This window comes from Tursiops truncatus, chromosome X (genome assembly GCF_011762595.2).
Source record: "Tursiops truncatus isolate mTurTru1 chromosome X, mTurTru1.mat.Y, whole genome shotgun sequence".
NCBI lineage: Eukaryota > Metazoa > Chordata > Mammalia > Artiodactyla > Delphinidae > Tursiops > Tursiops truncatus.
In genome coordinates, this window is record NC_047055.1 from 87777584 (window position 1) to 87793299 (window position 15716).

The 15716-nt window shown below is 43.4% G+C and overlaps 1 protein-coding gene across 1 annotated transcript in view; it reads left to right on the forward strand.

The window, feature by feature from the left end:
* Positions 1-15716, forward strand: part of ZNF41 (zinc finger protein 41) — a 56713-nt gene that overhangs the window by 17765 nt on the left and 23232 nt on the right. The window contains 2 exon segments of the mRNA XM_019943447.2: positions 9964-10207; positions 11859-11903. Of these exon segments, the coding sequence (XP_019799006.1) occupies positions 10136-10207; positions 11859-11903 (117 nt within the window). The 5' untranslated portion in view covers positions 9964-10135.

Genomic DNA, 15716 nt, shown 5'->3' on the forward strand with positions numbered 1-15716 from the left:
GTATGATTGTGTTACTGTCGATTTCCCCTTTTATGGCTGTTAGCATTTGCCTTATGTATTGAGGTGCTCCTATGTTGGGTGCATAAGTAGTTACAATTGTTATATCTTCTTGGGTTGATCCCTTGGTCATTATGTAGTGTCCTTCTTTGTCTCTTGTACTAGTCTTATTTTAAAGTCTATTTTTTCTGATATGAGAATTGCTACTCCAGCTTTCTCTTGATTTCCATTTGCATGGAATATCTTTTTCCATCCCCTCACTTTCAGTCTGTATGTGTCCCTAGGTCTGAAGTGTGTCTCTTGTAGACAGCATATATAGGGGTCTTGTTTTTGTATCCATTCAGCCAGTATATGTCTTTTGGTTGGAGCATTTACCCATTTACATTTAAGGTAATTATCCATATGTATGTTCCTATTACCATTTTCTTTTTTTTTTTTTTTTTTTAAACATCTTTATTGGAGTATAATTGCTTTACAATGGTATGTTAGTTTCAGCTTCACAACAAAATGAATCAGTTATATATAATTGTTTTGGGTTTGTTATTGTAGGTCTTTTCCTTCTCTTGTGTTTCCTGCCTAGGGAAGTTCCTTTAGTATTTGTTGTAAAGCTGGTTTGGTGGTGCTGAATTCTCTTAGCTTTTGATTGTCTGTAAAGATTTTAATTTCTCCGTCAAATCTGAATGAGATCCTTGCTGAGTAGAGTAATCTTGGTTTTAGGTTTTTCCTTTTCATCACTTTAAATATGACCTGCCACTCCCTTCTGGCTTGCAGAGTTTCTGCTGAAAGATCAGCTGTTAACCTATTGGGATTCCCTTGCATGTTATTTGTTGTTTTTCCCTTGCTGCTTTTAATTTTTCTTTGTATTTAATTTTTGATAGTTTGATTAATATGTGTCTTGGCATGTTTCTACTTGGATTTATCCTGAATAGGACTCTCTGTGCTTCCTGGACTTGATTAACTATTTCCTTTCCCATATTAGGGAAATTTTCAACTATAATCTCTTCAAATATTTTCTCAGTCCCTTTCTTTTTCTCTTCTTCTTCTGGGACCCCTATAATTCAAATATTGGTGCATTTAATGTTCTCCCAGAGGTCTCTGAGACTGTCCTCAATTCTTTTCATTCTTTTTTCTTTATTCTGCTCTACAGTAGTTTATTTCCACTATTTTATCTTCCAGATCACTTATCCATTGTTCTGCCTCAGTTAGCTAGTGATCCTTTCTAGAGAATTTTTAAGTTCATTTATTGTATTGTTCATCATTGTTTTTTTGTTCTTTAGTTCTTCTAGGTTCTTGTTAAACGTTTCTTGTATTTTCTCCATCCTATTTCCAAGATTCTGGACCATCTTTACTATCATTCTGAATTCTTTTTCATGTAGACTGCCTATTTCCTCTTCATTTGTTAGGTCTGGTGGGTTTTTACCTTGCTTCTTCATCTGCTGTGTGTTTCTCTGTCTTCTCATTTTGCTTATCTTACTGTGTTTGGGGTCTCCTTTTCGCAGGCTGCAGGTTCATAGTTACCGTTGTTTTTGGTTTCTGCCCCCAGTGGCTAAGGTTGGTTCAGTGGGTTGTGTAGGCTTCCTGGTGGAGGGGACTAGTGCCTGTGTTCTGGTGGATGAGGCTGGATCTTTTCTTTCTGGTGGGCAGGTCCACGTTTGGTGGTGTGTTTTGGGGTGTCTGTGACCTTATTATGATTTTAGGCAGCCTCTCTGCTAATGGGTGGGGTTGTGTTCCTGTTTTGCTAGTTGTTTGGCATAGTGTGTCCAGCACTGTAGCTTGCTGGTCATTGAGTGGAGCTGTGTCTTGGTTGAGATTGAGATCTCTGGGAGATTTTCACCGTTTGATATTACGTGGAGCTGTGAGGTCTCTGGTGGACCAATGTCCTGAACTTGGCTCTCCCACCTCAGAGGCCCAGCCCTGATGCCTGGCTGGAGCACCAAGAGCCTGTCATCTACACGGCTCAGAATAAAAGTGAGAAAAAAAGAAAGAAAGAAAGAGGAAGGTAAAATAAAATAAAGTAAAATGAAATAAAATAAGATAAAATAAAGTTATTAAAATAAAAAATAATTATTAAAAAATTTAAGTAATTAAAAAAAAGAAAGAAGAGAGCAACCAAACCAAAAAACAAATCCACCAATGATAACAAGCGCTAAAAAGTGTACTAAAAAAAAATAAAAAACCAGACAAATAGAACCCAGGACAAATGGTAAAAGCAAAGCTATACAGACAAAATCACACACAGAAGCATACACATACACACTCACAAAAAGAGAAAAAGAGAAAAAATATATATATATCGTTGCTCCCAAAGTCCACCTCCTCAGTTTGGGATGATTTGTTGTCTATTCAGGTATTCCACAGAATCAGGGTACATCCAGTTGATTGTGGTGATTTAATCCACTGCTCCTGAGATTGCTGGGAGAGATTTCCCTTTCTCTTCTTTGTTTGCACAGCTCCTGGGGTTCAGCTTTGGATTTGGCCCCGCCTCTGCGTGTAGGTCGCCTGAGGGCATCTGTTCTTCGCTCAGACAGGACGGGGTTAAAGGAGCAGCTGATTCGGGGGCTCTGGCTCACTCAGGCCGGGAGGAGGGAAGGGTATAGATGCGGGGCAAGCCTGCTGTGGCAGAGGCCGGCGTGATGTTGCACCAGCCTGAGGCTCGCCGTGTGTTCTCCCGGGGAAGTTGTCCTTGGATCACGGGACCCTGGCAGTGGCGGGCTGCACAGGCTCCTGGGAGGGGAGGTGTGGACAGTGACCTGTGCTTGCACACAGGCTTCTTGGTGGCCGCAGCAGTGGCCTTAGTGTCTCATGCCTGTCTCTGGGGTCCACGCTGATAGCCACGGCTCGCGCCCTTCTCTGGAGCTCATTTAGGCAGCACTCTGAATCCCCTCTCCTCACGCACCAGGAAACAAAGAGGCAAGAAAAAGATTCTTGCCTCTTCGGCAACTCTAGACTTTTTCCTGGACTCCCTCATGGCTAGCTGTGGCGCACTAGCCCCCTTCAGGCTGTGTTCACACAGCCAACCCCAGTCCTCTCCCTGGGATCCGACCTCCGAAGCCCGAGCCTCAGCTCCCAGCCCCCGCCTGCCCCGGCGGGTGAGAAGACTAGCCTCTGGCTGGTGAGTGCTGGTTGGCACTGATCCTCTGTGCGGAAATCTCTCTGCTTTGCCCTCCACACCCCTGTTCCTGCACTCTCCTCCGTGGCTCCTAAGCTTTCCCCCTCCGCCACCTGCAGTCTCTGCCCACAAGGAGCTTCCTAGTGTGTGGAAACCTTTCCTCCTTCACAACTCCCTCCCACTGGTGCAGGTCCCATCCCTATTCTTTTGTCTCTGTTTTTTCTTTTTCCTTTGCCCTACCCAGGTACATGGGGAGTTTCTTGCCTTTGGGAGTTCTGAGGTCTTCTGCCAGTGTTTAGTAGGTGTTCTGTAGGAGTTGTTCACATGTAGATGTATTTCTGATCTATTTGTGAGGAGGAAGGTGATCTCCACGTCTTACTCTTCCGCCATCCTCATTGTCTTTTCTCATTCAAGTTCAGATTTACCTGGTTCTTAGTATGACATCTTATTTTTTTTCCTGAACACAAGTGAAGCTCATATGTATTCTTCCCCTTTTCTTAGCTTTGATGTTTTTCTTTCTTTTTAAAATTTTTAAAATTTTATATTGGTGTATAGTTGATTTACAATGTTGTGTTAATTTCAGTTGTACAGCAAAGTGATTCAGTTATAATTTACATATGCCTACTCTTTTTCAGATTCTTTTCCCATATAGGCTATTACAGAGTATTAAGTAGAGTTCCCTGTGCTATACAGTAGGTCCTTGTTGATTATCTATTTTATGTATAGTATTGTGTATATGTTAATCCCAACCTCCTAATTTATCCCTCCCCCCCACCTTTCCACTTTTGTAACCATAAGTGTGTTTTCTATGTCTGTGAGTCTGTTTCTGTTTTGTATACAGATTCATTTGAATTAATTTTTAGATTCCACATATAAGTGATATCATATGTTATTTGTCTTTCTCCGTGTGACTTACTTCACTTAGTATGATAATCTCTAGGTCCATCCATGTTGTTGCAAATGACATTATTTCATTCTTTTTTATGGCTGAGTAATATTCCATTGTATATATGTACCACATCTTCTTTATCGATTCATCTGTCAATGGGCACTTAGGTTGCTTCCATGTCTTGGCTATTGTAAATAGTGCTGTAATGAACATTGGGGTGCCTGTGTCTTTTTGAATTATGGTTTTCCCAGGGTATATGCCCAGTAGTGGGATTGCTGGGTCATATGGTAGTTCTATTTGTAGTTTTTTAAGGAACCTCCGTACTGTTCTCCATAGTAGCTGTACCAATTTACATTCCCACCAACAGTGTAGGAGGGTTCCTTTTCTCCACACCCTCTCCAGCATTTATTGTTTGTAGACTTTTTGATGATGGCCATTCTGACTGGTGTGAGGTGATACCTCATTGTAGTTTTGATTTGCATTTCTCTAATGACACTTGATTTTTTTTTAGTACGTCCAGGACATTTTGGGTATTATATTATGAGGTTCTAGAATTTATTTGACTCTTATGTTTTATCAGGCTTTCTTTGACAGAGCTGTTTGGTGAAGGGAAATGTCACATCACAGGTGACATTTGTTATTGACAGGTGGGTTGGAAGTCCAAGTTCTCGCTTGCGCTCTTTTTTTTTTTTTTTTTTTTTTGCCAGGGGACTCCTTGTTATTGTTCAGTGAGGGTGGGGGTTCCACCTCCCCACTAGGCTTCTGCTGATACCACCCTGGCTGGGAGGGGGTAGGCACCTCATCACTGCTTCCCTTGGTATCCACTGTTACCTACAGGTAGGGGAGGAGAAGGCAGTTGTTATTTCCCAGCAAGGAAAGAAAGATACAGCACCCTATTAAGCTTTCTCTGACACCACCCTGGCAGGGGGCTGGGGCCTGGGGGTGCCTTCTTACAGTCTGACAAGTGTAGAAGTCTAGGCTTGGATCCACTTGGCCTTGCTGTTAGTCGTGGGGCTGGGGCTGCAGTGTTTTCTGTGTTTGGCTTGAGTAGAGCCATCATTGTCTGAAAGTTTTCTATCTTGCTAGACTGCCCCTTTCCTGGTCCTTTGACTAGAGAGAGCAGGCTTTCTTGGGGCAGTTTTTGTCTGTACCCATTGGCCTTTCTGGGTTGTAGCTTCTCCAGCACCTAGTCTAGGCTATATGAGGCTAAGGGATAACCCAGAGAGCTCACTGCCATGTCATTTTTTTTTTTGCCATGTCATTTTTTTAGGTCTCACGATCCTTAGCCAGTCTGCCTTCTTCATTCCACCTTTCAGAGTTTTCCTATGTTTTCTAGATAATGTCCAGAGTTTTCAGCTGTATTTAGCAGGAAGAATAGATAAAATTATATCTACTTCATCTCCAGAAGAGGAAGTCCTCATAATTATGATTTTTAAGACTTCACGTGGTTCCATGCATTTGTGCTGGTTTTATTTGTATATGTTGAATGACCCTAAAGGTTTATGCAAGTTATCACTTCTTTATTGTATATTTTATATTAAAAGAGACTCCCTTTTTGTTAATCTATTGTGCACCTTGGACCTTAATTTCCACCTCAATAATTATATTTCTAGACCTACTTTCATTTTCTTGCATTTGTCTGGGGTATTATATATTTTTAAAATCTTTATTGAATTATAATACAGAAAAGTGCACACATTATGCATGTTTAGCTTGATGATATTTTAAAAGACTGAACAAACCTGCACAACCAGCCACCTAGACCAGCCACCTAGATCAAGAAATAAAACATTCCTAACACTCAAGAAGCCCTCCTGTGTTCCTTTCCAATCACTAACTTCCTTCCAAGGGGTATCAATATCCTAACTTTTAACAATATGGATTAGTTTTACATGTTTTTGAAATGTATAGAAATGTAATCATATAGTATTGATTCATTGCTCTTTCAGGTCTGGCTTCTTTGGCCAATATAATGTTCATGAGATAAGATTTGTGCATGTTGTGTATAGCAGTTGTTGATTCTCGTTGCTGTGTATTAATTCCTTGTATTAATAAAGGACAAGTTGCTTATCCATTCTAATGCTGATGGGCATTTGCATACTTTTCAGTTTTGAATAAAGCCACTGTGACCATCATCATACCTGTCTTTTGGTAAACATATGTTCGCATTTCTCTTGAGTAAATGCTTCGATGGAATAGCTGGGTCATAGGATATAAAGCATATGTTCAGCTTTAACAAATAATACCAAACAGTTTTCCAAAGTGTTTGTAGTATATTATGCTCCTAAAAAACAATTTATGAGTTTCAGTTGCTCTACAACCTTGCCAGCTCTTGGTTATTTTCAATCTTTTTCATTTAAGCCATTTCTGGTGGATGTGGATGAGTATCTGTAGCTTATATTTTCTTGCTAACTTATGAATTTGAGCATCTTTTCCTATGCTTATTTGCCATTTGGATATCTTCTTTGTGAAGTGTCTGATCCTTGTGTTCTTCTTCTATCGTTCTGATTGATTTCTAGGAATTCTTAATATATTTGAGATATGAGTTGTTTGTCAGATACAGGTATTGCAATTATCTTCTCCCACTGTGAGATTTGCCTTTATGCTCTTAATTTTGTCTTCTCATGAACAGAGGTCCTTACTTTTAATGCAATCCAACTTAATAATCTTTTACTCTACCAGATATCAAAGCTTAATATGAAGCACATTAATTAAGACAGTGTAGTACTGGTCCAAGAATAGACAAATAGACCAATGGGAATACAGAGTTTGGGAATGGACTCCCACATATATCGTCACAAGGCAACCTGGAAAAAGGGTAATCTTTTTTTTTTTTCGGTACGCGGGCCTCTCACTGTTGTGGCCTCTCCCATTGCGGAGCACAGGCTCCGAACGCGCAGGCTCAGTGGCCATGGCTCACGGGCCCAGTCTCTCCGCGGCATGTGGGATCTTCCCAGACCGGGGCACGAACCCGTGTCCCCTGCATTGGCAGGCAGACTCTCAACCACTGTGCCACCAAGGAAGCCCAAGGGGTAATCTTTTTAATAAGTGGTACTGGATCATCTTGACACCAATATGGAAGAAATGAATCTTGACCCTAACACATACCACACACCAAATCCTTCCTGGGAAGACTATAGATCTAAATGTGAAAGATAAAACAGTAAAACTTTTAGAAGAAAACATTAAACATCTTTATGACCCTGAGGTAGGCAACGATTTCCTAACAAGGTATACTAATGCTGACCATAATGGAAAGAGTAGCAAATAACATGGCATACTTCTGTCCAGTGCTTCATTTCACATTTTTGTCTTTTTGTTTTAGATGTGTGGCAACTGTATTTTTTTAACCCAATCCCATAGTCCTTATCTTTTACATCAGAATTCAGCTCATTCAATTTAGTTGAATTCTAATATATTTGATTTCATGCCTCCTATAATCTTATGTTTACTATTTATTTTACGTGGTTGATATTTCCTCACTTTCTCTTTTCCTTTTTTTTTTTTTTTTTTGCTGGTTTGGTCATGTTTCTCTTAATTCCCCTCTAATTTCTTAATTTCTTATTATTTTGGAATTAGAGTTTGGAGTTTTATCTTTATCAATTTCTGCTAGTAGTTGCCTTCACCTTCCTTACAAATGTGATTGTCTATATTTTCTCTATTTCTAAATCCAAATAATGTTTTAATATTATTTGGATCTAGTAAAAGAGATGCATAATTTTCCTCCTCCTCATTTCACTCAGTAAATTTCCCCAGGGTATTAAAATTTTTTCCACTTATTAATAGTAATAATCTTATTTGTTCCAGATGCCCAATTACATACATTTTTCTTTACTCAGTTATAACTATATATCGATTGCAATAATCATTTCTCAAAATTGCTTTCCTCCAATTTTGAGGTTTCTGTTACTCTTGAATTTACAATTGCTTAGACTATCCCCTTGAGTATTCTCCTGAGATTCTAATATTGGCATATAATGTTATAAGTGCTTGTATGTCTAAAATTGTCTTTTGCTCTAACGGAAGCATGGTATTCAGCTAGAGTGGGTTTAAAATTCTTGGATTGCAGTCCCTTTCAATAATTTGTAGATGTTTTCTTCTAATATGGCTCCTACTGTTGCAAATAAATCTAGTGCCATTGTGATCCCTTTCCATTGTAAATAACATGCTGTTTCTGCCTGGAAGCATTTTAAATTTTCTTTTTATTCTTTAAATTCAATACCAAACCAGATTTGGGGTTGATTTGGTTCCTCTGGGAGTAAAGGATTGGGAGGATTTCTGTGGGGGGGCATCACGGAGTTAGAGTCCAATAGGATTAGATAATCCAGGGCCTATAGATGCTATTCATGTTGGGTCAGTGAGTGATAATCTTGGGAAATCCTTGAAGAAACATAATTAGAGACATATGTTGGTAAGTGATTGAGACCTCTATAGAAATTCTTGAGGTTTTATAAGAGTTGGAGGTCTGAAGTCATCTAAAGTATCTGAAGTCATCAGTCAGTCCCTGAGAGTTATTGATTGGGACACTGAGGTGGTGAAAGGTTGATTGCAAGCCTGGGATTTTAAGTCTTTGGGAGACAGTTTTAGGAGCCCTATGGGAGTCATTGATTGGGACCTGTAGACATCAGTAATTGCAGGACTGTGTGAGTTAGTATGTGATGGACCGGAAGGTCTATATTTGAGGCGTTTATGGGAGTCATTGACTCTACATATGGGCTGTGAGTTATGGAGTCCTATAGGAGGTCAGGTTTGGATCCAGGGGGCATTGAGCAGATTAATAGTTGATTTTCTATTGAGGTTGTGTTGCCTGTGTTGGTGATTATTTGAGGAACCTATGGAAACCAGTTGATGGCACCATTTGGGGCACAGTTTTTGTCAAGCAGTGTAGGTTACCGATTTAGGAGCCTGTGCAGACATGCTGACTTTCAGGGCCAGATGGGAATTGGGAGAGAGGGGACAAAGAGTTTATGTTTTCATCTTTGGCAGAAGAGGGTGGGTGGGCTCTATAAGTTGCCCAGAATGTACACTGAATTATACAGACGCTTGGTTTATCACATGTGACATGTCATCCTTCAGCCAGAGCACTTTAAAGGCAGCAAGAAACAGAAATAATGTTTATTGTGATTCTTCCACGTATCGAATACCATATGGCACAGTAGTTAAGAAAATGTACTTTGGAGCAAGGCAGACCTGGGTTTGAATCCCTGTCCTTCCCCCTAATCTAAGAGATCTTGGGGCAAATTTCTTAATATTTATGAACAGCTCTATCTGATGGTAAATGGGAATAATAGCAAAAGTAATGCCTAGTTCATAGGATGAGTGTGAAAATTAAATGAGGTACCGAATAAAACATTCCTTGCACCTTATAATAACAGCAATATTTAATATCAATGGAGTGTGTTCCTGATGCCAAATAGGAGTGCTTTTGAAGCATCATGTCATTTAACTCTAACAGCCCTATGAGATGGGTGTTTTCATCCTCAGTTTTTTGTTTGTTTGTTTTTTTTTGCGGTACGCGGGCCTCTCACTGCTGTGGCCTCTCCCATTGCGGAGCACAGGCTCCGGACGCACAGGCTCAGCGGCCATGGCCCGCAGGCCCAGCCGCTCCGTGGCATGTGGGATCCTCCCGGACCAGGGCACGAACCCGTGTCCCCTGCATCGGCAGGCGGACTCCCAACCACTGCGCCACCAGGGAAGCCCCCATCCTCAGTTTTAAGGTGAAGAAACTCAGACTAAAGTGGCTTCCCCAGATTCCAGCTAGAATGCAAAAGAGCTGGAATTCAAACTCTCATTCGTTTTACACCAAATCTCTTGAGTTTTTTTCCATATTGTATGCTAATACTTGGTGTTGATTACTGAACTTTTCTCTTCCACAGTATCCAGTGTTGTAAACTGTACTTTGGTGCCCCCAGGAAGCATTTATGGGGTGAATGCTGAATGACTGACCACGTGGACACTGTCTTTCCAGGTTTCTTGGAGTCTCTGCGCAGCCCCTGGGCCAGACGCCGTAGTGAAGGCTGCAGGATCTTCCTTCCAGCCCCAGAAGCTCTGGCTGAGTCCACGGACCCGCCTGGCCTCAGGGTACCGGGAAGAGCGGAGTTGTCAGCAGGAGAGCCTGAGGGTTGAGGCTCAGCGGGACAATGCCAGCCAACCGGAGCTCTCCCCAGTGGTCCCCAGCCCTGGCTGCAGAGGGACATGGCAGTGTGTGTGAGGTGAGGAGAGACAGGGCTCAAGGGACAGGAGTTTATTCAGTGAGGAGATGGCCCCGACCTGTCACTAGGGACTCAGGGCAGGGGCAAGTGTGTCACAGGAGGGGCAAATTCCGGACTTGGTGTCCCTGAGACAGGTCACCATCCTCCTGCTGCGTGAGCACCACGTGGCTGGTGTCCCACATCCAGAGCCCTTCCTGTTTCAGTGGAAAATGTGATGCAGCCAATGGAGGAAAGGTGGGTTGGGAGGGTCAGCCCCACCGCCTAGAGGAGGGGGAGGCAGCTCCCTGCAGGGTGTCTGCGAGCGAGGTCTGGGTAGGGGTGACCACCGGCCCCAGCCAGGGAGACGCTACCCCCTGACGCCCAGCACAGGCCCTTCAGTCCTCACTGGCTCTGTGCACACACTCAGCTGATCCCTACCAGAGCCTGCTTTCCCCTGATCCTTGGGGACTTGCTGATTTCTCCTCTATCCTGATCTAGGGCAGAAAAATCCCCTTTCTTTGGAACTTAGAGAATGGCAGGGTAGTAGGGTGACCACAGTCTCTAGGGCCCTTCTGCTTCCTCCTCCTCTCAAAGATGAGTAAAGTGGCCTGAGAAGGTACATGACTTGCCCAGGCCTCTGGGATTGTGAGTGACAGCAGTGGACTGGAACCTTGTCTCCTGACCATGTCTTCCACCGTCACCACACAATAGCCAAGACCAAGTTTCCCACTAAAAGTTCCCCTTGAGATTCTGTAAACAGAGCAAGATGATGAGGGAGCCAGACCTTGCCCCACAGCTCCCTCTTTCCGACTGTCCTGTGGATGCTGTCACCTCTGGGGACAGGCTCATTGTCACAGGGGCTCAGGGTCATGTGGTCATTAAGATAATATTAAACTTTAAAAAATTATTTTGATGTTTACTATTTCATAATTGCATTATTTCACAATATAATGTTAGAAAATACAGGTAAGCAAATACAAGAGAATAAAACATTACTTATAATTCCAGCATTAGCCAAAGTTAATCATTGTTAACATTTAGCTATAGTTCCTTACAGTTTTTTTTTCCTTTGTATGTGCATGTATGTGGGTATACATGTGGGGCTGTGAGTGTACATACATACCACACACATATACATTATATAGCTCAAGTTTAAAAATGAAATCATAGTATTTGGTTGTCTCCTTTTTAACTTGGCAGTTTAATATAATTTTCTAGGCAGTAAATATTTTTCTTCACACACACATGATGCATAGGATAAACTATATCCTATGGATAAACTATATTTAATTTAACCAATCCACTATATGTGAATTTAGGGTGTTCTAGGTTTTCTGTTGTGATGAAAACTGCTATGGTGAAATTCTTACACTTAAATCTTTTTGCCCAAGTCACTGAAATTATATTTTGAGTCAAAGGTATAGGGACATTGAATGGTAAACGATTTGCTGCCTAACAGTAGGGCACTTCCACTCTTGGAAAATTGTCCTTGTCCAGGCTCTTCTCCATCATATCAGTCACAGACCCACAGGTTGGGGACACAACAATGTGGTCCTCCCAAGTCCTTCTGCACATGGCCTCTTGCCCAGCCAATGTGTGGAAATTTCTAGATGAATGATTCTGATCTCTGCAAGGCACATTTCTCCATTCATGTCTTCCTTCCCAACCATAGACCTCTGCCCATTTGCAAGAAGAGACGGAAATGACCAAGACCCTGGTAAATATTATTTATTCATGTATTTATTTGTTAGGTTCTTAGTTTTTTCATTAGATGTCAGAGAGCAGGGAATGGGAAGAGATACCAAGGAACCAATAAAAATGTCCCCAGGGGTGAGGAACAGCCAGTTGGGCTAAGAATAGTGGCTGAAACTGGAAAACAGGCAGAGGTGTCAGTAAGAGAAAGAGGGATGAGGAATAGCCACAGGGAACAGCTGGAGGGACCATGTTGCACTTACTGGAAACAGAGGATAGCCAAGGGGCCCAGGGGACAGGTGGGAAATCAGTGGAACAAACAGAGGAAATGGGAAACAAGAGCCAGAGGCCAGGAGCAGCAGAGAGACCAAGAAACAGTAGTTGGGGCTGGAGAAGTGTTAATAGTGGGGAGCAAGGAAGAGCCAGAGGATATGAGAACAATTAGAAGGATCTCAAAATGGGAGGAGGGACCAGGAAATAGAGGAACCAGATATCAACCAGAGGGAACAGGGACCATCCACAGGGACAAGGAAACAGAAGAATCAGCTAAAAGGAAAAAGCAAAAAGGTTTGGTGTACTGGGTAAGAGCCTGCCAGACAAGCCACTTCAAGAGGTACCAGGGGTCAGAGGAGAATCTGAGAGGATGGGGAAAGGCAGAGATACTGGGGAACAGAAATGGGAAATGGGAAAGATGAGCCTGGGATATGCAGCAGCCAGAGGAAGCTAGGGACCAGATGCTGAGGCTGTAGAACAGGTTAGAGGGGCAGGAAAGGGACAGACCCATGGGACAGTTGGAGAGGCAAAAGGACCTCTGAGGATGAGGAGTAGCCAAGGGCACCAGAGGCAACAAGGAACAGTCGTAGAGGTTGGGGAGTAGCCAGAGGGAACAGCAAAGTGGACATCAAAGATATATCTGGTTTGAATAGCAGCCTGTCTGACCTGGGAACAACTAGAGGGACTAGAGAACAGCTGGAAGGCATAGTATCCATTCCCGAAGCCAGAGGCCCCATGTAGTGGGCACTGGGGTTAAGGGACAGTTGCAGAAGCCAGAGAGAGTCTGGGGAGCATCCAGAGTTCCCTGAGATAGGGCAATAGGGGCTTCATGGGATGTGGAACTTCACTGCTACAACAGGGAAAGTCCTAGGCAAACTGGGACAGTTGGTCACCCTGCCCAAGAAACAGCCAAAGGAGCCAGTCAAAAGTCAGATGTAATGCAAGTGATGCAGAAGGTGAAAGTACAGAACCCAGCTGTGGCACAAAGCACACAGAAGTAGTATATGTTGATGATCAAGAGCCTAGGCTAGGAGCCAGGTAGACCAGCACTTCACGGACAGTGGTCCATGGACCAGATGCAGAGCACCAGATGAGAGCATATTAGAAATGCCTTCCAGGACTGCCCAAGGAGCAGGGAAGAATTGGGTCTACAAAGAAGTCAGAGGAGTCAAAGGGCAGTCAGTCTGTGTCAACTAGAAGGAATGAGAAAGGCTCATCAGGACCAGGGAGCAGCCAGATGGACTAGGGTGCAACCAGAATGGTGCCACAGACTAAGGATCAGCTAGAGGAATAGCTGTCAAAGGGAACACAGGACAGTCAGAGGCATCAGGGATCAGTCAGAGGGAAGAAGAAACAGGAGGCATGGAACAAGGGACAATCAGAGGAAGCAATAAACAGAGGCATCAGGAAACAGACCAGGGGACAGTCAGAAATAACAAGAAACATTTAGAAGGAACAGTAAACAGAGGGATGAAGGAAGAGTCAGATGGGGACCATGCAGAGGGAACAAGAATCAGGAGAGGGAGCAGGGAGAAGTTAGGGGACAGGAGTGGGTAGGGTAAGCAGGGAAAGCCAGAGGGAGGAGCATGGGAGCAGGAAAGACTAGGGCACCCCCAGCCCCAGGCGAGGGCACAGTGAGCTACACTGCATACTTTCAGGCAGCCTAGTAAGTGCGCTAGGAGCCCTCCTGCTAGGCTGGGATAGGGTTTAGAAGGGCAGGGTTATATCACAGGAGGTGATGGAGAAGTGTGCTGGGGCAGGAGTGAGAGCAGCCCTTGGGGACTGAGCCCCAAGCCAGCTGCAGGGTGGGACAGAGCAGATGGCCAGGGACAGAATGGGCAGTGAGTGGCCAATCCTGGCAGCACAGCATTCCCTTGGGGTGAGAGTGCAGAATGTTTTGGGACTGAGACATTGCTGTGTGGTTCACTGGCGAGCTGTCAAGAGCTGGAGTGGGGATCCTCACCTAGGATGAGGGAGTCCTTGTAAGTGTCCTGGTGGTGGCAGAGACACAGGCCATCCTCCATGGTAGAAATGGGCCATAAAACCAAACCTTTTTGTATGTGGCTGCTGAGGCTAGAATCTGGGTGGTTCTATATTAGCAACTTTGTATCCAAGTCACTAGCTCCAAAATCCCTCTCCATCACATCACATAAGCCTACCCAGCCAGGGTGGAGTCCAAAGTGAAAGGGATCAGAGGGGCATCTGTGCCTGGCATGGTCTTTTTACCCTTTCCCTGTGTGACTCCCAGGGAGGGAGAGACAGATGAGTGTGGTCTTTTGTCCACCAGCTTGGGCTGTCAGAGTTGTTAAAATATTTAACAATGTCTGAAAAAGTATATATATATATATATATATATATATATATATATATTTATATATCTGAATCACTTTGCTGTACATCTGAAACTAACACAACATTGTAAACTAACTATGCTTCAAGTTTTTTAAAATTAATTAATTTATTTGTTTTTGGCTGTGTTGGGTCTTCGTTGCTGTGCGCAGGCTTTCTCTAGTTACGGCAAGCGGGGGCTACTCTTTGTTGTGGTGCACGGGCTCTCGGCACGTGGGCTCAGTAGTTGTGGCTCACAGGCTCAAGAGCACAGGCTCAGTAGTTGTGGTGCATGGGCTTAGTTGCTCTGTGGCATGTGGGATCTCCCCAGGTCAGGGCTCGAACCCATGTCCCCTGCCTTGGCAGGAAGATTCTTAACCACTGCGCCCCCAGGGAAGCCTGCTTCAATTTTTAAAAATGGTAAAACAAAGTTTTTTAAAAATGTTTACCAGTGCCAAATGATAGAATATTTTAATTTTCCCATACTGGTTGGCAAATAGCCACTCCTCCCCGCCACCTGAGGCTCCTCCCCTGTGTCACCTACACACCTGCCAGTCTGTCCTGGGGTCACCGGCAAGAGAGCAAGGATCAGGAGGATGGGCAGGCAGAATGAGAGCTTCCCTCAAGCCTGACCCCAGGGCTTTCCCTGGGTGAGTGCCCTTGTGCAGTGAAGGGGAGTAGGTCAGACATGCTGCTAGAGGCTCAGGTGGAGGTCCTGCTCTCAGCAACCCTTGGGGCTGTGCTCAGGAGAGCTGGTGGATGGAGAAGTGCTGGGCACCACCCAGTGCTTGCGGATCTGCCCCCGGAGCTGCTGGTGGTGGAGCAGATACTGTGAGTTCCATGCCTGCTCTGTGCCCCTGAACACTCACTATTAAGGGCCCCCAAAGAACAAAGGTCTTTCAATGAATAAAGTTTCCTCATTTCCTCACAGTTGAATCACTAGATCTTGTCTTTGATACTTAGGGCATTTTTTGTGTTGTTTAGGAAATCCTCACCTACCCCAAGGCCTAAACAAATATTTACCTATATTTTCTACTAAGAGTTTTAAAGCATTAATTCTTTTGAAACGTTTGATTCTTTTGCCCTTCACCCAGAACCACTAATTGTTAACATTTTGCCACATTTGCTTTCTCTTCTCAATTTATGTATATATGTATGTATGTATGTAGTGTATACACACAGAAATATTTAAAACTTTATTTTCTGAACCACTTGGGAGTAATTTGCAGACATAATT